Consider the following 27,579-nt stretch of genomic DNA (forward strand, 5'->3'; position numbering starts at 1 on the left):
TTGAATATGTAGGATTCAGAATACATAATATATAGAATATTGAATATACAAAAGAAAATATAGAATACAGTATTTGAAATATATAAAATAAAACAAGTTAACATAGCCAATTTAGTATAGAATATAGACTACATAATATAACATAGAATTTTTAATACACTTTCGCGCATTCCCTAAACAAAATTTCATTTATATACCATACATATGCCCTTAGTTCCAGCCGTAACCGCTATTTGGACATCTTTGCTGCGACACCACCTATGTCCACATATTTATTTGCATTTATGGTTACTGAATACGCAACATATGGCAATGATGATATTAAAGTAATTACGCGTGCAGAACATCAAAATTATACACACTTTGCTTACGAAGTGGCAAAGCGAACTTTAAAAGCTTACGACGCATACACCCAACTGCCATACAAGCAATTAGGACTGCCTCAGCTGCAAATTGCTACATCACCGAAATTTCCACATAATGGAATGGAAAACTGGGGTTTAGTTATTTATAAGTAAGTGATCTTATGCACATATAGTACACCATATGTATCTACCAACTTAGTGTCTTGTAATCACTTGCTAATAATATTTAGAGAGGAAGTGCTAGTACACCTGCCTGACTACAATGATGGCTGGTTAGACAAAGAGTACACGATCACCATAATTGTGCATGAGACAGCGCACATGTGGTTCGGCAATAGTGTGACAATGGAGTGGTGGAGTTACTTCTGGTTAAATGAGGGATTTGCGCGCTACTATCAGTACTTCATGGCGCACCAGGTACGAATTATAAATGCATTATTAAGTGATTTATTATACCTGTACTTTATATTTTGTGACACTTAAAAATTCTTTGTGTCTTGGATGAACACTTATACTTATATATTTTATGATATGTTTATGATCTGATAGCTATATCCGGAGTATCAATTAGATCAACAATTTGTTATAAAACAATTGCATTTGATATTTGAAATAGACGCCACGAACGCCACTCAACCGTTGACCAGTCTGGCTACAAGTGTAAATAGCCCAGCAGAAATCGGTGAAAAATTTAGCAGCATCACTTATGTGAAAGGCGCCGCTATTCTGCGTATGATAGCCAATTTAATGGGTGTGCATAATTTTGATAACGCCATACGCGATTACCTAAGTAAATAGTAAGTATATTAAAGATGACTTTTCTTTTCTTTTTTGGTTATTTTATCGCGTCTTATTGCATTATGGGTTGGTAAAACCATTTATCTTTAACTTCGATTTGCCAAAGAAGCTTTCTTCCTGTTTCAAAGAAGTAGAAAAACACTCGATTTTTTTCCCAATACTGTTTGGCATATCATTATGACATTCATATCTATTTGAATTCGAGCAAACCTCTGGACGTGTTTTTTTCATGAAAAATCTATTTAAACAATTCATTAGCCATTCGAAGATGGCGTAAAAAGTATAGGTTCCTAAGCTAATAGTATTTTTTATTCACGTTCAAATGTTCACATCAAAGTTAAAGAAACAGTTCTTGAAAGCCATCTCATTTGCATCAGATATAACAGAGAATCTTAAAACCTACTTTGTATTGACTCATTGACATATGTATTTTGCTTAATGTTTTGGGTAGGAAGCATGCTAATGCTAAACCTCCAAAATACCTTATCTTATGCAAAAACAACGTCAAGTAACGAGACGTGGGTTTATGAATATGACGTAGGAACTCTAAAAAATATTTAGACTAGCGTTCCATCGCCATGAGCCGAGACCGAACTAAAATTTGCTGAAGGCGTTGAAAGCCATCCCAGCCTAGATTTATAACAAAGGTTAAGAAAATTGGCGTAAACACTGGCATGCCTATATTGGCTGAAAGGAGCTTAATGTGGAGACGATAATATTAAAACCCAATTTTCGACGATTTTCAAGCATAAATCGGCCGATACTGCTATAATTTCACGTTCGATATCGTACGCAGTTCAACAATCGTCGCTGGCTTGTTTGCATAGACCATAGTCTTGACATAGCTCCACAGGAAATAGTCTAACGGTGTCAAATCGCACGACCGAGGCGGCCAATTGACTGGGCCATTTAGTGAGATAATACGTTCACCAAACTCAGTTTTCAATAAATCAATTGTGACATTCGCTGTGTGCCTTGTGGCGCCGTCCTGTTGAAGCCACATATTGTCTAAGACCATATCGTCCAATTCGGGCCAAAAATATTCGGCTATCATTGAGTGGTAGCGATTCCTATTCACAGCAACGTACCGGTCCGAATCTTCATGGAAGAACTACATTCCAATGACGCCGCCGGCCCGTAAACCGCGGTAACATTTAATACTCTGCCTGTGGATGCAAATTTTTCCACTAGACTCCACTCTAGTTCCACTCAATTGTTGATCTGACAGGACGATTATGACGACCATAAATTGGACTGACCCCGAATTTCGATCTCACTCCAAATTTCGGGAGTAAATTTTAACAATTTCAACTCGTTGTGAAAGTAGGAATACTGATGAAAAATGTCAAAAGAACGGCAAAAATATGGCATCGTTTGCTGTCCCTATCGGTTTAATTTTGCAGCGTATAAATGTCATATAACTATTTATATTTAAAACATCACTCTATTTCACTAAACACCCATTACCCACCCACTTTTTTGCTTCGCAGTCATTTGAAAAACACCAAACCAGAACAGCTATTTAAACACTTGAAAAAATATTGGCCTTCTAGGCCGCCAGTTCATTTAGAACAGTTCTTCTCCGATTGGACCGAACAAGTCGGATATCCGGTGCTGTTAGTCAATATCACTGCTAAAGGTCAAATCAATCTAACTCAGAAGCGTTTTTTGTTGGATCCCCATGATGCTAAGACTGACATACTCACATATACTATACCACTTACATATACTACTGACATGGAACGCAATTTCGATAACCTCACAGCACGCTATTATATACAAAAGGACAACGACATGTCTCTAATTTTTGACAAACCTTACAAATGGATACTCTTCAATCTACACCAGTCCAATTATTATCGTGTGTTCTATGAGAAATCCTTATTGAGGCTACTTAAAACGGCGCTGTCCACAACAAATCACAGCGGCATACCAATCATAAATCGCGCACAGCTGATCGATGATTTATTCCATTTCGCACTCGTCGACATGGTGAGCTACGATGAGGTATTTGAGTTTACGGAATACCTGACATATGAAATCGAATATTTGCCTTGGCATGCATTTTTCACGAACGTGCAACACGTAGCAAAGCGCTTTACATTGGAACAGCAAAAGTTGTTTAGGAGCTACTTAGGATCTATTATGTCTAATATATATAAGCATTTGGGCGAAACACGAAGCAATGACACCGTACTCGACATTTACAATCGCAATAACGTCATCAACTGGGCATGTAAATATCATCTGTTCAATTGTGGTCGGGAAGCATTTGAGTACTTCACTGAATTATTGGGAACCTTCTCTAAGGCGCCAGCAGATTTTCGTGAAACACTCTACTGTAATGCTATAAGGGATAGCCAACTTTCCTATTATGGAACCCTCAACAAATGGTTCAATCATGAGAAAAAGGTTAGTGAAAAACAGAAGCTCATGCGAGCAATGAGCTGTACGAAGTTTTTCCATGAAACACAATACATCAGAATACTCAACGGTGATATACCCAATGAATATGCCAGTATGAGTATAACGGAAATGTATAAACAGAATTACGAAAATGTGGAACATATCTTATACATGGTCACCACTAGTATTGAACATTTGGTACTCAGGTATTTATTTTACGATACTTTATCGTAATCTATCATTTTGTTAATGTCTCATTTTGACTTAGGGTTGGTGGCTGGGCGAACCTTGCTGACTTAATTAAAGATCTCGCGAACTACTTAACCACGCCAAAGCAGAAACGAGTACTGGAGGATTTCGTGGAGGCGCAGGCCTTACATTTCGGTTCTTCTGTTTCAGTTCTTCATGAAGCCATTGCTAACGTCAAAAATAATCTTGAGTGGGCGAATTTGCACCTGCCAAAACTAATCCAATACTTAGAAAAGCGAAATGGTGCTGGAGTAAAGAGCATAACTGCGATTTTGCTGATTTTCGCGAGCGTTGTGCATAGGTTTCTTTAGGTTTAAAGCTTATTAATTTATTTAGCAAAGTTGGTTGTTAAACTTGTAGATTTTGAAAATTGTGTATTTAATAAAAAATTGACGAGTCTAGTGCATGTAATAGTTATTTAACTAAAAGTAATTTTGAAGTCTAGGCAAAACCCAAAAAGCGTGTCAGTGGAGAAGGAAGTGCCTAGATATTTGCTTCCTCTCTAAGATTTTGAACCAATAATATGTCTAATCATTCTCATCGGAATTTATTCGTTCTAAGCATAAATATGAACCGTTATAAGGAAAACACGATCTCTCAATTTTATTAAAATAACTCACACGGAAGTTCGAAAATCTTTATATGATGATATTGATAACATTGGCCTTAACAACCGCGCCGTTAGTTCTGCTTTCTCCAGAATTGATAAGGAAGCAAAGAAAGTGGGTCTGTTAGTAAACGACGGCAAGACGAAATACATCCTGTCATCAAACAAATAGTCATCGCTCACGCCTCTTGGCTCCCACTTCACAGTCATAACTTCCAAGTCGTACATAATTTCGTCTATCTTGGAACCAGTATTAATACCAACAACAATTTCAACCTAGAAATCCAACGCAAAATCACAAGTACCAACAGGTGGTACTTCGGACTGAGTAGGCAATTGAGAAGTCAGGTCCACTCTTGACGAACAAAAACCAAATGGATGAATGCTCTGAAAGTATTCGACGCAGTAGCTGACCGGGGAAGCAGAGGAAGAGCAGGACCTCCGCTCCGAAAAGGCTAGATGGAGAAGGACCTGACTACGCTTGGATTCTCCAACTGGCGCCAAACAGCAAAGGGTAAAAACGAATTTACAATTTTGTTATATACTTGTAGAAAGTAGGTGTAGGTGCCCGATTTCGATAATATTGAAATGTCAAAGGAATGCTATGTGCCGAATTTAGTTGAAATCGGTTGAGTAGGTCCGAAGATATGTGATTTCACCTAAAAGTGGACTGTTTTAAAGCCTTATCTCGTGGCATTGCTCCGATTACGTCCACTTACGAACTCGTCTTTACTTTTTTGCCAAGGAATGCGAATACCAAGTTTCATCAAAATACCTCAATTTTTACTCAGGTTACAGCTTGCATGGACGGACGGACAACAGTCACTCGGTTTTCAACTCGTTTTATCATCTTGATCATTTATATATATTTAACTCTATATCTTTCTCGATTAGTTTAGGTGGTTCATACACAAAACTATTATACTCTGTAGCAAGAAGTTGCAAGAGTATAAAAATGATCAGAATGTAAGACAATTAGTATTCGGATGTTCAACCATCTCATCGATCCTCCCAGCATTGAGTCGATAACTTGGTTAAAAATTGCAATAGAATTCTTCTATTCCTTGCTACTATACTAAGATTGGTGTTATTATTCGAAAAAGTCACTCATAAATTTCAAAGGGGAAAGGGTTGCAAAGAAATTCACATTGTAAGTACGGTTTTAAAATTCCTGAAAAGTTTACAGCAATCCGCTCTGAAACTAAACTCGCTGGAAATTTTGCATTTGTCCATTTGATACTATAGTGTAAAAATATGCTAAAACTCTTTGTGGTTGATGAGATGGGTCTAGAAATACATATTCTTATCTTAGAGTACTGACCAATCGATCTTCAATTATTAGTTAAGAGAGAAATGCAATAAAAAATGGATGAAACAAGTTTATAACATTAAACAACTGAGTCCACCTAATGTGTAGAAAGTCATCCGAAGCGCCTAAAATTATAACAGTCGGTTCACTTTGGCGATTAATTTTTGGGATGCATATGGAATAATTTTTTCCGACTACTTCGAGCACAGTACAACAATCAACACTGTGCGTTATTTGAACAACTGCACATCGAGATCAAAGTTAGGTTATGGACTTTTAAGTAAGTCATCAACAAAGCAAAAACCTGTAACAATTAATGCTCCTGACCAGCCCTTTAATAAAAATGAGCTGTTTCGTCCTTACGGTTGACTCTACTCATTATACAAGGTACATTCCAAAGTAAACAGAACTTTTTGAATCTAGCGCTCTTTGGTAGCCCTATCTATATGACTTGTGTGTTAGAATCTGCTATCTGTCAATATGTTTGTGTTATCGGTGTGAAAATGAGTTTCGAATAAAGAGCCAACATAAAATTTTGTTTTAAAATTGGTAAAACTTTTACCGAAACATTTCAATTGATGAAACAAGTTTATGGCGATGATTGCTTATCCCGTAGTAGAGTGCACGAGGGGTTTCAACGTTTTCAAAGTGGTCGTGAGAACATAAATGACGATCAACATGTGGGCCAATTAAAATCCGTGATCAGCAGAAATTCCATCGAAACTGTGCGTTAATTCATCAAAACTCAGCCGAAATCATCATTGAAATTCATCGAAATGGATTTGAATATCTCCAAAACATCGATTTATCGCATTTTGACCGAACATTTGGGCTTACGAAAGGTGTGTGCACGGTTTGTTCCGCACAAATTGACTGACGACCAAAAATTGCTCAGAATCTAACACTCGAAGGACATCATTAAACCGATTATTTGAACAAGAATCACATTTTAACCATTAAGCACTGCCCGTATTCACCTGATATGGCACCGTGCGACTTCTTTCTTTTCGGAAAAATGTATTTGCCCATGAAAGGAAAACGTTATGCAGACGTAGAAGCCATTCAAAAGGTTTGCACCGTCATACTAGCGGCCATACCGGCTAACGAGTTAAAACACGCATTCGACATGCTTTTGGACCCTGCAAAATGCTGTATTGCAGCAGAAGAAGACTATTTTGAATAAAATAAATTGATTTTGCCGAAAAAACCATTTGGTCTGTTGTTTTTTTAAAGTCCTGTTTACTTTGGAACGCACCTTGTACATCGGTCAATGGAAGATACAGTTTCAGTTATTTTAGAAGACCCCCAAATATTATATATCATATATCGGATTTTTTGTTTTCTACCAATACCTTTGTTTGACTGGATTCCAAGGCAAGTATTTTTATTTAGTCAAATATTTTAAAGAATACTCGGTAGAAAAATTATATAGCTTAAGCATAAGCTAAGTGTTTATAAGACGTGGACTTAATTGGTTTAAAATTTTAGCTAAGAATTAAAACTGGCTTTAAGCCAGACATGTTTGAAAAAACATTTTACAAACACCTCAAAATATTTTTAACTCAATACATTTCGCCCGATCACGTCTGAACAAAATTTTTATCGGAGGTCTACAAAATAGGCCTTCGTAGCAATAATAACATACGAATTTTAACCCAAACTTCTGCCGGTTTAACGTTTGGAATCAAACCATCTGAGGCTGTTCTTTTTTGGAGTTCAACTATCGAATCGGTCTAATAATTCCATATAAACGAGACCATTACCATTTTGATCTTCACCAAGTAGTCGAAGTTAATCACATCTTATCCCAGGAAAAGATGGTCATTATATTTCTCAATGATGGGAAGGTCTTGGCCGACAGAACGCTATGCCTTGTAAAGTTCAGTGTTTCAACTATTCTCTAGTGTTTACCAAATGATATATGTTTTATTGAGATCACAAAACAACAAACAATGCGGCAACTTCTTTGGATTGCGCTTAAATAGCGCCACACAGTACTGTGAAGTGAGCTCAAGGATATGACCACCATGGTCTTTTGGATATTCCACTGTTTCATCTGTCTCGCAAACCTTCGGTTTACCTGCTTCCAAAGCCAAAACGTTTTGTTTTCTTCTTAAATTGCTTTCAAAGCACCCTGGTGTGGTTCATCAACTGTGCCACTGCTCGTTAAAAAACTTTAACGGTCACTTACGAAGATGAAGAGTAGGACACATCGAAGCGCTTCTTTATTTCACTGCGTGAATTCCCTTTCAAAAACGATTTGGCTAAAATTTTCACGGTTGACGCCAAAAAAACTATACCACACGATAGTAAATTTTTCTGAGTAACAGGTGATCCAAGTAGAGGTACTTTTTTTAATAGCCTTTTTTTACAGATCCCACGTGAGTCGTGCCAAGCCGTCATGTTATTTTTGTCCAGTATGAAAAGACTTACGCCTGAATAACGTTTACAAATCGTTCAACTTTATAACGAAAATTAACTTTCTGAAAAGAATGTGTTTCGCTCATTTCACTCAACTTATGGTCAACATAATCGGCCTATTGAGCACCACCATCACCAATCCTGAGACCCAGCATACATTATTGGATAACATTCGACCGAATAGACTACGTCCAGCACGCTGTGAAGAAAATGTAGAAGAGATATCTGAGAGTGTACACGACGACCGTGGAGAGTCGATTCGGCGCCGTTCGCAGCAACTCGGACTGACGTATGGAACGACTTGACGCATTTTACGTTGAGATCTCAAATTGAAGCATACAAAATGCAGCTTGTGAAAGAACTGAAACCGCTCGACCTTCCCAAGCGACATAGCTTCATTCAGAAGATACGACGATCTGGCTCAATGGATATGTAAACAAGTAAAATTGCCTCATTTGGGACGAAGAGCAAACGAAAGAGATTCAAAAGCTGCCCTGTCAACCAGAAAAAACAACAGTTTGGTGTGGTTTGTGGGCCGGTGGTATCGTCGGTCCATATATAATTAAAAAATGATGCCGGTAAGAACGTAACTGTTAATGGCGACCGTTATCGCGCCATGATAACCAACTTTGATTAATTTCGACATTTGGCGACATTTGGTTTCAACAAAACGGAGCCACTTTATACACGTCACATCAATCAATAGATTTATAGAGAAAGCACTTCGGTGAGTAGATTATTTCACGTTTTGGTCTGGTCGATTCCCCACCAAGATCGTTCGACCGCTTCGATTCAGGTCTTAGAGCAAAACATTACGCGTGTCAATCGAACTCAAGGAATGGACCATCTGAGATATAGCCGCGGCCTTCATTTGAAACATTTGAAAAATATAATTTTCGAAAACTAAATCCCAAAGAATGTTCTTTCAAATGTTCATAAAAATTCCTCATTAAAATTGAAGTTTCTGTGTTTTTTCTTAAAAAAAAGTGAGTTTCCTTGAAATGGATCACTCTTAACTTATTGAACTACCCTCGTAATGGTTGGTTCTGCTCCAACTTGCGTTATCCTTGCCTCTTTTCTCTTCTTTTTTATAGTATAAGTTTTGTTGCTCTGTTGTTGTTATTTGTCGGTAAATAAATAAACAGTAAAACACATGTAAATATAGTGAAAGACATACAGATTATAGATATAACGTTTTTAAGATTTTGCGTGTAAAAATTGACGAAATATATTTTTTCTAAGGTGTTGTGTTTCTATGTTAAAAAATTAAATTTAGTTGTATATATAGTATAATGAAATTATACGTAAAAACTCTCCTGCTGCTTTTGGCGTTAGGCAACATACTTTCGGTCAACGCTTACAAAGGCGAACCTGTCTATCGCCTGAACACAAACATTCGGCCTGAGTCATATACAGTCGTATTGAAGCCATATCTCTTGGTCTCGGATGGACCGCACCGTTTCACTGTTGATGGTGAAGTTTTCATAACAATAAGAGTGAGAGGCGAGAACGTAAGTGAAATTACCTTGAATGCGTACCAACTTGAAATCACAGGTGCTTCGCTATCTGACAATGGCATAAATGCCGGAAGGCACATACAATCATTTGGTAGCGCCGACTTGAACTACGATGAAACTGCACAGAAATTAACACTGAAGTTGGAGAAAGAGCTGACGCCGAACGGGTTGTATCTCCTACACCTCGAGTACATTGGTCAAATACGCAACGATCAAAAAGGATTTTTCCACGTCAATTACACTGACAGCAGCGGCGAGGAAAAGTTGGTGGAAAATAATTTTAATTTATACGAGAACTAAATTGTTGGCATGTCCTTGCAGATGTGTAGGTCTAACACAGGCGCAACCCATCAATGCGCGTATGATATTCCCCTGCTTTGATGAGCCCAGCTTCCGAGCGCACTTCAGCTTGGAAATGAGTCGGCCAGCTAATTACAATACCGTTTTCAATACTGCATTAATGGAGACTACGACAGATGGGTGGGTGTGTGGGAAAACAAGTTGTTGTTTGGAAATAAAATTTATTTTTTGACATTTTCAGTGAAGAACGCTTTTGGGATCGTTTTGGTTCATCTCCAGCAATGCCTACTTATTTATTTGCATTCATACTTTCTGAGTTCGTTTCTCATGGCACTGATACTTACAAAATAGTAACACGTGTCGAGCATGAAAATAAGACCGACTTCGCTTATAAGGTGGGCGAACGTGCGACGAAAGCGTTTAGCGAGTACTTGCAGATACCTTATAAAAAGTCGATATCTTACATGCAGCTGGCAGCGGCGCCCAATTTTCCATTTAACGGCATGGAGAACTGGGGTCTGATGATCTACAAGTAATTGCTACAATATTAAGTTAATTGTCCATTCTTGAGTTTTTATAAAAAGATATTTTTAGAGAGCATGTGCTGGTGCACGAACCAGGCTACACCGATGACTGGTCCAACAAACAGTTCACTCTCTCGATAATTTTCCATGAACTTGCGCACATGTGGTTCGGCAATAGTGTCACATACAACTGGTGGAACCATTTCTGGTTAAGTGAGGCATTCGCGCGCTACTTTGAGTACTTTATGGCACACAAGGTAGTACAGCTCCAACGCACTGAGTTTTATTATTCTAAGTAGTTGCTATTGTATTGCCATAATTTATTCATTATTTTAGCTCTACTATGAATATGGATTAGCTGATCAGTTTGTAGTGAATGAAATGCATTTGGCATTGAGTTTAGACGCCTCTAGAAGCACACAACCGTTGACCAGTCCGGACGAAGAAATACAGGCACCATCGGAAATTGGTTATAAATTTAATACTATCACCTATACAAAGGGTGCATGTATAATACGTATGATAGCCACTATTATGACGCAACCGAACTTTGACAAAGCCATAAGGGATTACCTTAAAGAATTGTAAGTATTTGAAGGAGAGCATTTGAAGACAACTCTTTATAAAAAATATAAATACATATAAAGGATGATGCATTTCGAAGTTCCTTATTTTTCAAAGAACTTATTCTTCGAAAGAAATTTATTTGTCATTTGTTTTTTGAAGATTATCTCTTTCAAATGTTGGCCGCGGCTATGTCTCAGATGGTCCATCCATTGATTCCAATTTTCGAATACTCGTTCGAGCATTTTGACTGGTAACTGAAATGACATGCGTGATATTTGGTCCAAGGCCTAAATCGAAGCAGGATTTTCCGCATACACTTTAGACTTTACATATCCCCACAAGAAAGAGTCTAATGGTGTGATGTCTCATAATCTTGGTGGCCAATCGACCAGCCCTAAACCGGCCCTAAATTTCAAATTATCCTTCTCCACCTGGTCTTTCTAACGGAGTGGAGGTCTTACTCTGCTTCCTCCGACGGGTACTAAGTCGAATACTCTCAGAGCAACAATGTTTTCATCCATTCGATAACATGGCTTAGCCAACATAGCCGTTGTAAATGCGCAAAGAACCATGAATCTTCCGCAGAATTTTTTTCTCGAAAACTCGTAAGGAGGGACACATTAGCTGTAGTCATCGACCATGCCTCAGTTCCGTATAGCAGAACGTGGATGATGAGTGACTAGTAGAATTTAGTTTTTGTACTTACTTGTTGTTTTTAGAGAGTACTTTACTTCTCAATTGTCTACTCAGTCCGAAGCAGCACCTCTTACCAAGTGTTATTCTGCGTTGGATTTCGAGACTAATATTGTTGTTGCTGTTAATACTGGTTCCAAGATAGACGAAATTATCTACGACTTCGCAGTTATGACTGATAACAGAGAAGTGGGAGCCAAGTTGAGTGTGCGACGACTGTTTGCTTGATAACAGGATATATTGCGTCTAGCCCTCGTTCATTACCAAACCCAAATTTCATCCGACCGTATTCTATAAAGAAGCCGGTGTATGCTTCTTATGAATTCTTTGCCGCCGGTTTTGAATAGCTCGGCATGCAATCCATCGGCTCCCGCCGCTTTGTTGTTCTACAGACGGGTAATTGCTACTCGAACTTCACCTGATCGGTCAATGGATAGTCGGCTCCATGGTCATCGATTGGGGTTATGTTTTCACTGCCGTTCAGCAGGCTGGTGGTTCTATAAAAGTGTGCTCAGGTCGTCAAACTTTCTGTTAGTCGTCGGATCTTTTCATTGAATTTCAAACACTGCCACTGTCAGCCAGCTTTTAAATGCGTTTTTGTTTATTCTTAAAAACCATATGTCCCATAAAAATACCCTTTATAATTCTGTATTATATATGTATGTATGTATACATATGTATTTATATCTTTCATTTTCATGAATAGTCTATATAAAAGCACCACGCCAGCAGACTTATTTAAACACATCGAAAGTAATTGGCTCACCGCCACGCCTATAGATTTGGACCAGTTCTTTTACGATTGGACCGAACAGGTTGGATATCCAGTACTCTTCGTAAACGCCAGCGTGGAAGGTGTCGTTACGCTGACGCAGAAACGCTTCCTGTATGACTCCGGTGATGGTAGTAACAAGTCACTCACCTATGCCATACCAATTAGCTATGCCACAGACCATGAACGAGATTTCAGCAATTATAATTTTCCACGTTTTTATTTCTGGAAAGTCGACAACATGACCATTAGCTTTGACAAGCCCTTCAAATGGATCATCTTCAATCTGTTTCAATCCAACTACTACCGCGTCTTCTACGACAGAACTACTTTGTTTAATATTAAAGCGGCGCTAATGGAACCGCACCACAGCGAAATACCAGCCGCAAATCGTGCCCAGCTAATCGATGACTTATTCAATTTTGCACGCGTCTCCATGGTGGACTACGCGATGGTATTTCAGTTTTTGGAGTACTTAGCGAATGAAACAGACTACTTGCCCTGGCATGCAACGTTCACGAATTTACCGCGTGTAACACAACGTTTAACGCGACAGCAGCAAAAGGATTTTGCCGAATTTCTAAATGTCACTATGGTTAAGGTCTACACACATTTGGGATTTACGCTGACTAATCTCACCATCCTCGATACATATAATCGGAATGAGGTCATTAGCTGGGCATGTAAATATCATTTATTCGATTGTGATAAGCGAGCTCAGTTACTATTTGATAAGTTCAAGAAGTCTGGCACAAAACCGGCTCCAGATTTCCGCGAAACATTCTATTGCAGTGCGACGAGAGAAGGGACATTTGCCTACTATCAAACGTTGAAAAACAGGTTCGACGATGAAAAACTGATTAGTGAGAAGAAGAAGTTAGTACGCGCCATGGGCTGCACTGGACACTTGTACGAATATCATTTTGATAAGATTATCAGTGGCCTTATACCAAAGGAATACGCTATGGATGCAATTACGTCGATGTATACACAGAATCCGGACAACGTGCGATCTATATTCATTATGCTCACTAACTCCATCGAGAAGATAGCGGAAATGTAAGTTTCTTTTATAACAAAAAAAAAAAATTAAGCACCATCTTTTATAATTTATTTTCTTTATCTTATAGAGTGGGCGGCTATTCGAATGCCGCCAATTTGATCAGTGACATTGCAAATTACCTGACCACACACGAGCAGAAGAAATTATTGGAAGATTTTGTGAAGACAAATGGCACACTCTTTGAGAGCTCCGTACCGAAACTACACCATGCTATCTACGTGGTGGATACTAACTTAAAGTGGGCGGAGACGCGTTTACCGAGACTTATCAAATACTTGAAAAAATCGAATGCGGCGTCTATAAGCAGCTTAACTGCTTTTTCGTTTATCGCCATAAGTCTTAACCATGGACTTTTCTACACGTGCTGTTAATTAGTTTTTTTATGTTGCTTTTGTGTTTATTTGTCGACGTTGACATTTTATTTTTGTAATTTACTTGAGACTTGACCTTTTTAATGTAATATTATCAGCTCACAGCTTCGTTTTCATAAAACCGATACTTTGGGTATAATTAGAACTGTCTGAATATTGCTCAAATATATTTTAAGCTTTTATTTATTTTTTATTATTTCATTCCGTTCTTCTTTATTTCCTTTTAACTTAATACAGTTAACGCAGCGATGTTCCAGCTCCTTCAATCCGCCTAAAAATAGTAGAAAAGAGAAGAGTGAGCCAAATCCGGAAAGTACTAAAATGGGGCAACATTTTGTAGCCTAATTGAAATAATTTAGTCGAGCGTATGGTAGAGATGTGAGCAAATGTGTCGTCATAGTTTTTTCTGAAAACCAGCAATTATGCATAGTAAAGTTCTGTGCTCATTTTCTCCTTCTCTAACTAGTCATCGTAAATAATGTCCCATCACAGTAGCCTTATCATGCCCAATATTTCATGTAGGATATGACATACTCACCTAAGCTCAACTATCTCACGCCTCTTTGAAGCAAAACTACGACTCCGTGGGTTAGATTGTGTTAGTTTGATAGCCTAATGAGCTAAGCATAGACCAGCTGGTCCTTAGCGATACCAAATGAATTACAATACCAAATGGAGTGCAATACCAAATGGAGTGCATTTATTTAGTCAATAATAACCTGTCATTCTTAAAGATGCCTGAACCTGAGTCGAATTTCAATAGAAAGACTACCTCACTAGCGATACCTTGCCAATACGGGACAAGTACGCAAGAGACGCCCCATTGCTTCCCTGGTGTCTTGCTCTTGACATTTCCTGCAGTCTCCTCGATCTATCTGCAGTCATGTGCCGCCACCAAACTCTAACCAGTGAGAATTTCAGTCATGTTCCTAACATTCCCTCTATCGAATACCAGTAGGAGCTTTGTATATTTCTGACCTAACGTCTTACGTATAAATTTTCCAGTTTTGCACTCAAGAAAGATTGTTCCATCGATTTTTAATATTCCTTGCCATGCTTTTGGCCAAATCGTCGGGTAGACATTGCACGGGTTTGCTAATGTCCATCACGTTTTCGGGTGGCAGTCGTACACCACCCTTAATAATCTCGTCCCTATCTTATTGCCCCCGTTACCTTTGTGACCTGACAGTAGAAGTGAAGTCCACACTCTCCGCTTCGGGCTGATATGTAAAGCGATATTATATAGTACATAACATTGATTGCCGTTTGGCTGTCCACTTAGATGCTAAATCTGGAATTGAATGCTGACTTCTGCTTGAAATATATTGCACTTAGAGATAGTCGATGAATATTATACCAAGAGCATGCCGATGCTATCGTTGGCACCGCTGCCGCAAGTGGTAGATATCCGTCTGCAACCGGGGGATACAGTAAAATATCTAGGGCTCATCCTGGATAGGATGCTTTCATGGAAGCCGAATATCGAAAAGGCATTGATTTCCTTATACTGCTGCAGAAGTGGTCATCTGAGTGGTCATCTGAGTCTACGACATCATCAATTAATCCCACTATGTTCTAGGGAGTATTTATGTGGTGGAAAAGACTTCACTTGCAAAGAAACTCAAGAGCGTTCAATGGGCTGCGCTCATCAGCATGTGTGTTGCACTAAGGTCCACTCCAAACATGGCACTTAACGCCATCTTGCACACAGTGCCCATAGATATTACCGGATGGTGTATGGCTGCGAAAGTTTCTATCAGACTCAGAGAATCTGAGTTTCTAAAATAATTCTCAGAAATCCTCACACACTTATACTTCATGCCGTATCACTTGGATCATGGAGTCGCCAAACTGAGCTTTAACGGCTCTTTCTTATACCGGCGAGAGAGATGTGGCTAGGAAAAAGCCGTTTGAGGAAAGGGGGCAAGGAGCTTCTTTACGGATGGGTTAAAGCTTGAAGGTAGGTTGGTGGAGAGGTGGAATCAACTCAACACTTCCTTCTTGACCACCGAACTGGCGGGAATCGAAATTAAATGCCTGTGTAAATTTATATTGCCTACCGGCTAATTTATAAGTTCAAACACAGAAGTTCTTCTTATCTAAGGCTTCACAAAGAACTGCAGTCCACGAGCAATCTCTCTAGATCAACCATCTAACCTAACCTAACCTATACTAAAATACTGATGCTATAACCATTCTAGCCGATCTTTATGTCTTTCTACGCTTTGGAATCGCTCGGCTGACTGTCGATTGAACTCCGATGTGAACTGATAGAGCCATGTTTCATCCATTGTCACATATCGATACAAAAATTCAGTTTTATTATATTAGAACAGCTTCAAACACTCCTCAGAATCATCAATTCATTGTTGTTATTGATGGATGGTGAGCTCGCGCTGCATCCACTTTGCACAGAGTTTTCACCAACACCTTCCTTTGATATCTTAAGAGTCTCAGCTATCTCGAACAACTTCATTTTACGGGCATTCGAAATTATTTTGGAGAGTTTTTTGATGTTTTCATCGATAACTTTCTCTTTAGAGCTTCACTTCATTCAAAATTATATATCTCACGAACTAATAGCCAGACAGGTCTTAAATTTGTACAAGTATCTTTTAAATGTAGGGGCTAACTAAAAATCATTTGGTTTTATTATTGGTTGTGCCATCGATATATCAGCCTGTATGCGAACTTTTCAGCCAACAATTTCAAACGACGACTGCCTTTTCTCTCTTGTGTTCCTTATTTGTTATTTATAAAATGGTCAAAAACAAAATCTGGTTACCAGATACTTCCGCAGACATTGAAAATACTTGCTACAATCAAATGTTTTCAAAATAAATCTATTTTATTGCGAACAAAATTTATGTGAATAAAAAAAATAAAAATACTAAATTAAAAATTCAATTATATTAAGTTAATTTTTTGTGGTGGTTGTCTTCGAGTGTACAACGCCCTTCTCGTCAATGTAACCGGTAGTGGATACTGTTTTGCTGACCGTTTGAGGTGTGTCATCACCACCGAAACGATTCTGAACACTTTAGGAAAGAAAAATGATATTTTTTATTAACTCAACTCAAGAATTTAAGAAACGAGGCAGCACATACTTAGGGTTTGCCTTATTCGATGTCACTGACTGTTCGGTTTTGAAGACGACCGGACCGCCGTTGGATTGCAATGATGAAGAAGCAGAGACCGATGAATAATGTGGTACAGTGTTGTAATTACCAGCGTTTGTATTGTCATCATAGTTACCATACTGGTTGCTATTAGCGTCATATTGACCATTGTTGTAGTTGTTGCTACTACTATCATATTGACCATTGTTATAGTCGTCGCTATAACCACCGCTATTTCCCGTGGGATAGTAAACAGCCGAATTGGGTGTATTGTGTGAATACGATGAACTGCCATCGTCACCAAAGCGCTGGCTTATGCTGAAAAGTATATAAGAAGCAAACAAACAAATTCAAAACGTATGGAAATAATTTCTTCCAATAAACTTTATATATGGGGTACACATATTTTTTAATGCAAAAACTCTCAAATTGTCTCAACTACAGCAGCCCTTCTCCAAATATAAACCAGGTTGCTTGAATGTATTACGTATACAGATATACTATATAATTTTATTTTTAGAAAAAATAGAATTTCCTTGAGAGCAAAGTGAAAACTAGTCTCTCACATTTATAACTAAGACTTTGATAAGTAACATTTAAGTAAAGACACTTAATTCCCGACTTTTGGGATACCTACGTCATTTTAAATCCCATCCGTCAATTTTCTACCCTGATCTTGCGATTTCGCACTGTGGATTACTTTTTATGTAGTTACGTCAAAAAAATTATCTAAGACTGACCGGTTATTTGCAAGAAACGACCGATCTAGATCTCATAACTTTGGCAAACTAATTAAGTTAAAACATCTATCATACCAAACATTAATTTCCACAAATGTTTCCCAATCAACTTGATTTTACTTACCTCACGGTTCCACTAGGATTGCTTGAAGTTGTACTAACATGACCAAAAACAATAGGACGTCCATTACCAGATGACGAGTATGATGACGACGAAGATGATGAGGAACTGAAAGTTTGACGACGCAAACGGCGCAGATACTGAGCAGTCTGTGAAGAATAATACAACAATTTCAATGAATAATGACTTTGAATTAACGTGCAACATCCCAGTTTCAAAACTAACCGATAAAGTAATTCTAGCTTTGAGTCGTTTCCAAACTAACAGTTATTGGTAGAAATTCTTCAAAACTATTGCAATAGCATCGCTAGAAAACCAACGAAACAACTGATTTTTCCAGATCAAGAAGGTGATTTTATTACAATAACTATTTTTACAAGCAAACGATAGCGCTGAGAACTATTTACAATTCCAAAGCAAGCTCATACTGGAGCTTTCAAGAAAGAGCACTTTCATTTGCGGTGCAAGACTAAACGATAAATCTTCGCGCGAGCTTATGGAACACTTATCAAAAATTAGGTTCGTAAAACAAAGGAGATTCATTGAACCACTTGCCCGCAGCAATGCTCATGTCGTCTTAACTTATGACTTTTAACTAAACACTCCGCATTCGGCATATATCTATGTATGTATACATAAGAGCGGTTTAGAGCGAGTTGATTCGCCTTAAAAATCACTGGCTCGTACCGGTTTTAGATCCATATACTATGGGCTATATTAAGCAAAGTTGTGGAGAGTGATCCGTAGAACATTTCCCTCATACGCGACATTATAGAAGAATAGTTTTATTATGAACTCAAGATGCTTTGTCGATAGCTGAAAGTCTTCGATCTTTCGATAGGAGTTTTGGCATCACAAGGGAACCGTGTTTCAACTATGTAAATGAAATCTACGTGCTCGATGTCACAGAGATCAGCCTGAAACCTAACCTAACCTAACCTAACCTAACTTAACAGTTAAAATTAAAATATATATCATATTTTAACAAAACACACTTAAATTTTAAATCGTTATCTTAAAAATTCAGCTACTCAGCTCAATCAGCACCATCAGTTTATCTTTAAACGGTTTTTCTTCAAAACTACATTTTTAAAATTTGCTTGAGTGATTATTCGGAGACAAATAATTCGAACACTAGCAATTTTTATGTATGTAGTTCTACATACTAAAACCTACCAATTACTTTGAAATATTCAAATATCGATTTTTGGTAGGAAAAAAACAACCAAAATTTTGGCTAAACACCGACTTTTTTTAAAACGCCAACAGTTTATCATTTTTTTTTTTTTTTTTTGAAATTGATCATGGATCATTGCTTCTGGAAAAGAATTTTTTTTTTAGGTTTGCTGCACAGAGAAAGCTTGTATCACCGCATCAGCGAAGGACCAGTTTTTAGCGCTTCGGAAATCGGATACAACTCGAAAAATAGTTCTTCTTTTCTACCAGAATTTTACTGTGTATTAATATACATTTAAATTAAAAAAAAAATGCATAATGTAAATTTTTTTTAATGCCAGAAATCGGCTTTTTAGACTACCAGTGTGGATGTGCCCCTAAAGCATTTCATGGATGGTTTTTTATACTTACATGTGGGCTCACAGGATGAGGCTGTGTTTTGTGGCCCTCAGCATCGAGCGTGTAAAAGGCTTTCGGTATGAAGAAACCAGCATCTGTAAACAAGAAATGTATTTAATAACACTTTTAGTTTTAAAAAATTTACATTGAAAGTTAAAGGTTTGATTTTAATATGAAAACCTGCGTAGAGGTTATACAACAATGCGCGTATTTTCTTAACAAACGGCAGCTTATATGGATAGCATGTGACGTCAAATCTTTTAATTATAAATTCTGCTTTTTATACAAATTTTCAGCATTTTTAATGCCAAGTCCACTACCGGCTGAACAGCTTACGAAAGTCCAGAAAGCCACAAGCGCTTCAAAAGCACACACGCGTGTGCGATTTTTTTATTTGCTTGTGCATATGTATGTTTGTGTTTATACAAAGTTTTTTTGCGTTTTCTTTGTTGTTTTTGGCTTTAGTTAAGCTGCTTTGCTTTGATTACAATATTTTTATGTTTTTATCGTTTTTCTCGCTATTGTTAATTAATTCTATTTCGTTTTGGCAACAAAAACACAGCCAAATACAACAAATACAAATTATAGTGTTCGCTATAAACAAAAAACGGCAAATTAAGAAGCAAAACAAAAAAGAAAATGCGAAAACCCCATAATTTAGATTTACTCATACGAGCGCTTGATACGCTTTAGTGGCGAAAGTAGCCCATCGCAAAACAATCTACAAGTTATTTTTTTTTTTGTTATTTCGGTGATTTTCAAACTTTCTAAGCTCTCGAAATTTTGTCTCGGTCTTCTTGTCTTGCTCTTGGCATCGCACAAAAGTCCATGGAACATAGAAAGTTTGCGTTCAATTCATTGTTTTCCCATTGTTTCAGCGCTTAATTTTGTTTTTGCAAACATTTATAAGAATCTTTAGCAATCTACCGTTTTAATTGCACTTATAAATAACGGCATATGGCAGCAGGTACTTAAATGAGACTGAAAGAACACAATGCGCATTTTACGATTGCTTTTTAGTGTTCTCATTACTATAATGATTCCTCTTATTTGAGAGTATATATTTTAGTTTTGATTCTGAAGAATGATAGGAGACTGAACTTATTTTAATGGAACATACATATGTATATAAATACCTTATTTCAGTGGAAAACGATTTTTTATATTCTAGTTGTGCGTTGAAGCGGATTTCTTTAATTGCAAATTCATTGAGTTTATTCGCTGAAATGCTTCATTTTCCTTTGAATCATTTTTATTGTTTTCTATATAATCGCTGAGTAGATTTTCAAGTTTGTAATAAAACTTAGTCAATGTAATTGGCGATTAGCACGTAAATGACGTGTTGATTACACCACTGTACAGGTGTTTGCATACACACATATATACATACATATGTAGTACATTAAGGTGAGCGATAAGAATGAATCAAGCTTTTAAAAATTTTTAATTTATTTTTTTAACGACATGAAAATGAGCGGTTTCCTATATAGGAGTAAATATACATATCAGTACTAAAAGTAACAGATATAAGCAGATATGATATAAGCAGAAAGATAAAAAAACCGAATTAAAAAAACGGCTTTGTTGCATTGGTACAACCTCTTTTTTATGTTCGTGTGAAGTTTGACCCCCATATATCAGTTTGTGTGTATTTGGTTCTTTGTTTACGACGCACACAATTTGTCTGGTGATTTTTATATTGGGTTATTGGACTCATGTTACAAAAACAATAGCTGAGCGATGACTCCCGTGGGGTTTTTTTATGAGTCGACAAAATGAAAATTAATCAAAATAATCATAGTGTCCAATATATGATTAGCTGAGCGAAAAGTCCAATCGGGGTGTTTAACACGAAGAATAAAATTATTCAACAAAAACTTTCATTAAAATTCGTGCGCAGAATCAAATTTCTGGTGCCGAAACGTTCAAGATGTTGGAGAAGACCTTCGGTGATAGTTTTGTGTCGCGAGCATGTATTTTTCTTTGGAACAAATTATTCAAAGAGGATCGAGAACGTGTTAACCACATCCAGGATGGACATCAACATCAACTGATGATTAACACTTCAATTAAATAGAGGAATTGGTGCTTGAGAATCGACGCTTAATAATAAGAGACCTTACTGGCATCGTTGGAATATCGGAAGGAGAGAAAACCATTTTGAAAACGACGAACGACATGATTGGTTCCAAACTGGACATCGAAAAACATCGTTAACTGATGAATCAACACGTCAATCAGAATGTCATGAAACATTTTGAAAGATCATTTGGATCGGAAGTGGAAATGAAATCAGCCGAATATTGGTTCCGAAAACTCGCTCAATTTTTTGAAAAACAGGGTCGGCAGTTTTATTCGGTTTCCGAGGTGTGGTACACTCCGAATTCCTTCCGACCAGTCAAACTGTGAACAAAGAATACTATTTAAGTATAATGACATTAAACGTGAATCGCTATACGTATTGCTTATTCCGGATATTGATATTCCGGATATTGATATTGGAAATAACGTTGGCACAAATGTATTGGGGCCAAAGGGGATTACTTTGAGGGGACGATAAATATTGTGAAGAATAATTTAAGAATTTTAAAATTATGAACAAAGTCTTACTATTTTTTGCCTACAGTATCTCTACAATACCAGGACAGTGTTTTTCAAGCAAAGTTAACTCCCCAAACAACTTTCGTAACATTTTCAACGATTCCGTAGCCGTTATTTCATTTGATATTTCACACTACTATACAAAAGATTCCACCAATCTAGGGGAAAATTATGTATCGGTTCGATTTACGAGCGCATTGTAAAAGTAACAGTCCAGTTCAAATTGGATCTTGAGGGTATGTTGTTTGATTTATAAAAGAAAATATATTAATCTCACCCTAATGAACATAGAAATTATACCAATTATTATGTAACCGATGTCGAATCGAATACAATATACTAAACACTACTTTTTCGCGTCATAATCATAATTCATAGCCAAACATAAACAAAGTTAAACTTAAAGTTATTTGAACCAATGAATATCTCAAAGCTTAACACGTTTTGCTCAATTAAATTATGAACCGGCAAACGTGACGTGGATGATGAAAATGAAATTAGGTTGGGTAACCTTTAAATGAAGTTAAATAGGGTAGTTAAGATCATTAAAATTGCAAATTCTAATCTTGCACGAAAACGCAACGTCACTCAGTGCAAATGTTAGAAGGACTTACCCTATAAACTAGTCGATCATCTACCATATACGACAGCAGTCTCCTTAACAAATTCAAAAAGCAAAGACTTAACTTTATATTACCCTTTCCCTACATTAGCCGGCAGCGAAATGTTGGAAAGCCCTTATAAGCAATGCATTAGAGGGATATGATGTAGTAGTATTAACAATTTTTTGTATTAATGAAGATATTCTATTGCTGTCTCATGAGATACGAGTAATTGCAAATCTGACTTTTAGTCAAATAACTTATGGATATCTCTATAACTATATATAAGGAACGGGAGCTGGTTCTGAATAGTAAATAGTAAATTTTTAAAAGTACCATCTACATACATATATAACCACTTGTGAATTTCATAAAATCGATTTTGTACATTTGATACATTTATTTAGATATATTGTTCAAAAATTTGAAGTTAATCCGACAAACGGTTACGGAAAAACTTGTGATACTTTGTTCTTGAACTCCTGTTTTCCTTTTCCTAGTCGCCCAAGCAAATGTCACAGCAATGGTTTCACCGATCAACTTGAAATTATCACACGATCTTTTTAGATCTCAGGTAATGATCGAAGAATTAATTATTTTTTATAAATATTTTGTTTTTTAGGCCACACTGAATTATTTCACAAAAGAAGACATTATTTCAGAAGCAGTCACTTTGCAAAAAATAAAAAGGTGTACAGGCAAATAACTACGGCGCGTGAATCTGTCTAACGAACCTTGAAGTGAGCAATCGCAGCTGATTCATTGATGAAGCTTAGACATTGGAAACCTCTACCGCAATAAAGCGTATAATTGTTGTTATTATCACAAAAATTATATCTTGTCATCATTCATTATCGAGTTCATGACAATATTATTGATTGAAAAATTAAATGAACAAGGTTTTTCCAAAAATCAAAGACATCTACAACACAAAAAGCTTGGTGGGCGGTAAAAAATAAGTTGTAATTTACAATAATAATATATATTACGAATATAAAGGTACGATAATTACCAGTTTTCTAATTAATTTCCTTTTTTAAATGAAAGGTCGGAATTAAAAAATGGAAACTACCAAAGCCAGAATTAACAAGTAAGGAAAATAATGTCGGGTGCAGCCGAAAATTTTATGCTCATGCAATGTAGTTTAAGGTGTAAAACGTCAACCAGTGGATAGGAATCCAAGCAATTGTATATACAGGATAATCAAAAAAAAACTTTGAGTTAGGGAGACTTCGAGCGAATTTGGCTATTGTAGCTGTGGTGGTCTAAGAAGTATTTACATTAAACCTATTAGAGCGTGGGACAGCGTCAAATTTTTCAAAATTTTCAGCACACAGGTGTCCCTTGCTTCTGCATTCCTCTGTATTCTTCTTTATCTTATATTAGTTCTTAGTTATAGCAAACTTGTAAGCTTTTCTTAATCTCGTTTTGTGAGCGGGGCCGTGGTCTAATTTCGCCCATCTACAAACTCTTTCCTCCAAGGAACATGAGTCTCAAGTTTCATTAAGATATCTTAATTTTTACTCAAGTTACAACGGCAATCAACCGGATTTCAACTTTTCTCGTCAACCTGATCATTTAATATACATAACCATACATCTATCTCGATTAGTTTAAAGTGATACATACAACCATTAGTTGAACAAAACTATTATACTCTGTACCAACATATTGCAAGAGTACAAAAATTGATAAAATATCTTTTTATAAACAAAAACCTATATTTTAAATAAAAAACTGTAACGAAAAGGGATAAAACAGGACAATTTTAAATCAGAAAATAAATTTAAATTATTTTGAAAATTTAATAACTAAACTTTTACAAATAATGCCAATTTGCTAATTAAAAATTTTTGGAATGAAATTCAGATTTTCAATTTTTAATTCTGATTTAGGGTTTTTCAAATTGAAAAATTAATTCGTAATTGCCCAAAAACGGAATACAAATTTTAAAATATAATTTTTAACCAAAAATGTTATTTTAAATTTTATTAAAATTAAAAATTTAAATAAATTAAAGATTTAATTTTTTTGTATTAAATTAAAGATTTAGATTTTAATATTTTTTTAATTTTTATTAAAAATTGGAATTAAAAATTAAGTTAAGCTTTAAAATTTAAAATTAATTAAGTATTTAAAAATTGAATTTAGTTTTAAAAAATTAAATTATATTAATTATTTAGCTTTTAAAATCTTTTTTTAAATTTAATTAAAATTTAGGATTAAAAATTAAGTTTTAAAAGATTAAATTAAATTAAATATCTAATTTTTTTAATTTTAATAAAAATTTAGGATTAAAAAATTAAATTACGTTTAAAATATTAAATTATATTAATTATTTAACTTTTAAAATCTTTTTTTAGATTTAATTAAAATTTAGAATTAAAAATTAACTTTTAAAAAATTAAAAAAATTAAATTAAATTAAAAAGATTTAACTTTTAATTTTTTTTTAATTTTGATTAAAATTTAGGATTAAAAATTAAATTTATTTGAAGATAATTTAAAATTTAAAATGTAATCAAAAGTTTCAAATTATTAAAAATTAAGTTTGTTTTAAAAATTTAATTTTTTAATTTGAAAAATTAATAATTTTTTTAATAAAAATTTTTTAAACTTAATTTAATTTTTCCCAAGAAAATTAATAAATATAAGATTGAATAGTGAACGATACTGTGTTTCATTGCGCACAAAAAAAGTAAAATCAAAACATTTTTATTTTAATTTTTTCTTATAAACTTGGGATTACCAATTTGGTATTCTTGATTATATTAAAAAAAAATTTAAATTTTCAATGTGGTAATTGGGATTAGGAATTTAAAAATGAGTTTTAATTAAGATTTTCGGGTGTACAAAAAAAAAAATTAATTCAAATGTTCATTCAATTAATTTTCAATGCATTATTTGCAACTCTTAAGATAATAATGAATATAATAAAGCCATTGTTAACGACTTGGTTTTCATTATACAAAGAATAAACTAATAGACTGAAGTTATGTAGACAACTGTATGAACAATCTTCATAATTTAGCGATTAATAATTAATTTGACTAAAAAAAATAATTTAAGGTATTATTTTAAATTTATGCATTATTATTTTTATTGAAAAATAATCAATTTAATTTTAATTCGCGGTTCCATTATTAATTATTATGACGAATATTTTCCTCTATATTATATAACAAGTTTCTATAAAATACACGGAAACTATGTATGATTAATAATCAATACATCTTAATTATCTTAACACGCCAATGCTAATTTCCCAAGTGTTAATACACTTGAACTTGATGAGCTTACTTTGAACTTGCTGCTCGACACGAGTACAAAGCAGCAATTGCTCAAAAGCAAAAGCTTTAAGAACTGCCTTAAACGCTGGTAAACCCCAAAAATGGTGATGATGTAATGGAGATGAGCGCTGCAGTATTCGTAAGCGAATATTAAAAGAAAATAATCCGAGAATTAAAAATTAGAAAGATAGAAGTTCTTAAATACCACTTCGTGTTATGGCTTATTATGAGGAAATTTACACAGACACACACACAAAAACACTTCGCAATAACTTTAAAAATAAATTCATGCTTTAACTGCCAGCAATGCTGCAGAGATTACTCACCGGCTTCAGCTGATGCGGTGGCAAATACTGACGCCACCACGATAATTGCGCATCCAACAAAAACTTGCATATTTTCGGTTCTTCCCACTTCAATTTATTATAATAAATTTATATATCTACAAAAATAAACAAACACGCTCATTAGATTGGCATTGGCGATTATGCACGCCTCTTTTATTTATTCTTATTTATTTTTTCAATAATTTCGTACAAAATTCACGCTAAAGTTTGCAACAATAAACAAATAGTTAAACGAAAGATTTAAGATACGAACTTGCTAATTACCACAGCACACAGAATGTGACGGCACACGCGGCAGATGAACGACTAAACTGCCAACACCGTGTACGCAGCGGCTTTATAGACGCTTCCAGCTGATGTGTCTGCCCGTAGGTTCGAGTTAAGTTGATTCTTGAACACGACCAGCACGAATGCCTAGCATTAGAGCCGATCTGTCGGTGTTCAACAAAAAGCACATATACATATATATATGTATATATATAAACACACATATTGGCAAGTGAAGATTCGACAAATATTATTTATGCGCGTAAGTCGTTGTTTTTGCATTGGAGAAATGGAGTTGAAGTGGCAGTTGTTGTGCGGCGAAAGCAGTGCTCTTCAACCGCAAAATTCTCAGTGCGCAACGAAGCTCGTGTGGGCAATATCATCAAGCGACAACCACATATGCCTCAAGCACAAAAATTAAAGATTCAAGAAAAAATTTGGATTTCCGCAGGCGATTTGCTCTCTTTCTTTAGTGTAGAGATTTTGAGTATTTGCTTTGTTTCGCTATTAACACGAATCACAATAATTGTTTGTTTGTCTTTGACTATCGACCGTTTTATTGCCTTATTAATTTATGAAAATCATTGTGTTTTTTTGTGTCGTCGAAACCCCCGAAATTCTTGTTTTTTATATACAACACGAGTCTTAGTTTGTGCATGATTCCAAGTTTTGTTTATATTCAAATCTTGTTATGACTCAAAACAGGTATGAGGTATTAACGAAAGACTGCTTTGTAGATTTTGGCGAAATTTTCAATTTTATTCGGATGGAATAGGAAATTTTGTAACCTTTTAATCGGTGGCTATCCATTTTAAAATATACTTAAATATATTTGAACTATTCATTATAATTTAAGTAAATATTGTTCTTGTTAATCAGATAATAAAGGGTGATCAATTTCGAGGTTCCTTATTTTTAAAGAAAAAAACACTGAAACTTCATATTTAATGGGGAAT

At 35.6% G+C, this 27,579-nt stretch overlaps 2 protein-coding genes across 2 annotated transcripts in view; one reads left to right on the forward strand and one right to left on the reverse strand.

Annotated features, from left to right (window-relative positions):
* The window catches only part of LOC126762253 (uncharacterized), a 29,019-nt gene extending 14,871 nt beyond the window's left edge, over positions 1 to 14,148 (forward strand). Inside the window, exons 10-21 of the mRNA XM_050478907.1 lie at positions 215 to 514; positions 596 to 782; positions 915 to 1,162; positions 2,654 to 3,775; positions 3,838 to 4,120; positions 9,421 to 9,935; positions 9,994 to 10,152; positions 10,214 to 10,504; positions 10,567 to 10,753; positions 10,833 to 11,080; positions 12,463 to 13,587; positions 13,659 to 14,148. Of these exons, the coding sequence (XP_050334864.1) occupies positions 215 to 514; positions 596 to 782; positions 915 to 1,162; positions 2,654 to 3,775; positions 3,838 to 4,120; positions 9,421 to 9,935; positions 9,994 to 10,152; positions 10,214 to 10,504; positions 10,567 to 10,753; positions 10,833 to 11,080; positions 12,463 to 13,587; positions 13,659 to 13,962 (4,969 nt within the window). The 3' untranslated portion in view covers positions 13,963 to 14,148. The remainder of the gene's footprint in view (positions 1 to 214; positions 515 to 595; positions 783 to 914; positions 1,163 to 2,653; positions 3,776 to 3,837; positions 4,121 to 9,420; positions 9,936 to 9,993; positions 10,153 to 10,213; positions 10,505 to 10,566; positions 10,754 to 10,832; positions 11,081 to 12,462; positions 13,588 to 13,658) is intronic.
* A 2,641-nt stretch (positions 14,149 to 16,789) lies between these two features.
* On the reverse strand, positions 16,790 to 26,727 carry LOC126762094 (probable serine/threonine-protein kinase clkA). Its single transcript, XM_050478599.1, has 6 exons — positions 26,610 to 26,727; positions 26,336 to 26,451; positions 19,530 to 19,612; positions 17,946 to 18,091; positions 17,070 to 17,399; positions 16,790 to 17,000 (listed from the first exon to the last, which is right to left on the reverse strand). The coding sequence occupies exons 2-6, from the start codon at positions 26,403 to 26,405 to the stop codon at positions 16,880 to 16,882; spliced, it is 750 nt and encodes a 249-aa protein (XP_050334556.1). The 5' UTR covers positions 26,406 to 26,451; positions 26,610 to 26,727; the 3' UTR covers positions 16,790 to 16,879.
* Positions 26,728 to 27,579: the final 852 nt, after the last annotated feature.

Source organism: Bactrocera neohumeralis, chromosome 2, assembly GCF_024586455.1.
Source record: "Bactrocera neohumeralis isolate Rockhampton chromosome 2, APGP_CSIRO_Bneo_wtdbg2-racon-allhic-juicebox.fasta_v2, whole genome shotgun sequence".
NCBI lineage: Eukaryota > Metazoa > Arthropoda > Insecta > Diptera > Tephritidae > Bactrocera > Bactrocera neohumeralis.

Excerpts from the sequence above, each read along its gene's own strand:
- LOC126762094 (XM_050478599.1), bottom strand. The coding sequence starts at position 26,405 with ATGCAAGTTTTTGTTGGATGCGCAATTATCGTGGTGGCGTCAGTATTT. Across the intron at positions 18,092-19,529 it reads CTCATCCTGTGAGCCCACAT|ACTGCTCAGTATCTGCGCCG; the intron begins GTAAGTATAAAA and ends TATTCTTCACAG. Across the intron at positions 17,400-17,945 it reads AATCCTAGTGGAACCGTGAG|CATAAGCCAGCGCTTTGGTG; the intron begins GTAAGTAAAATC and ends TATACTTTTCAG.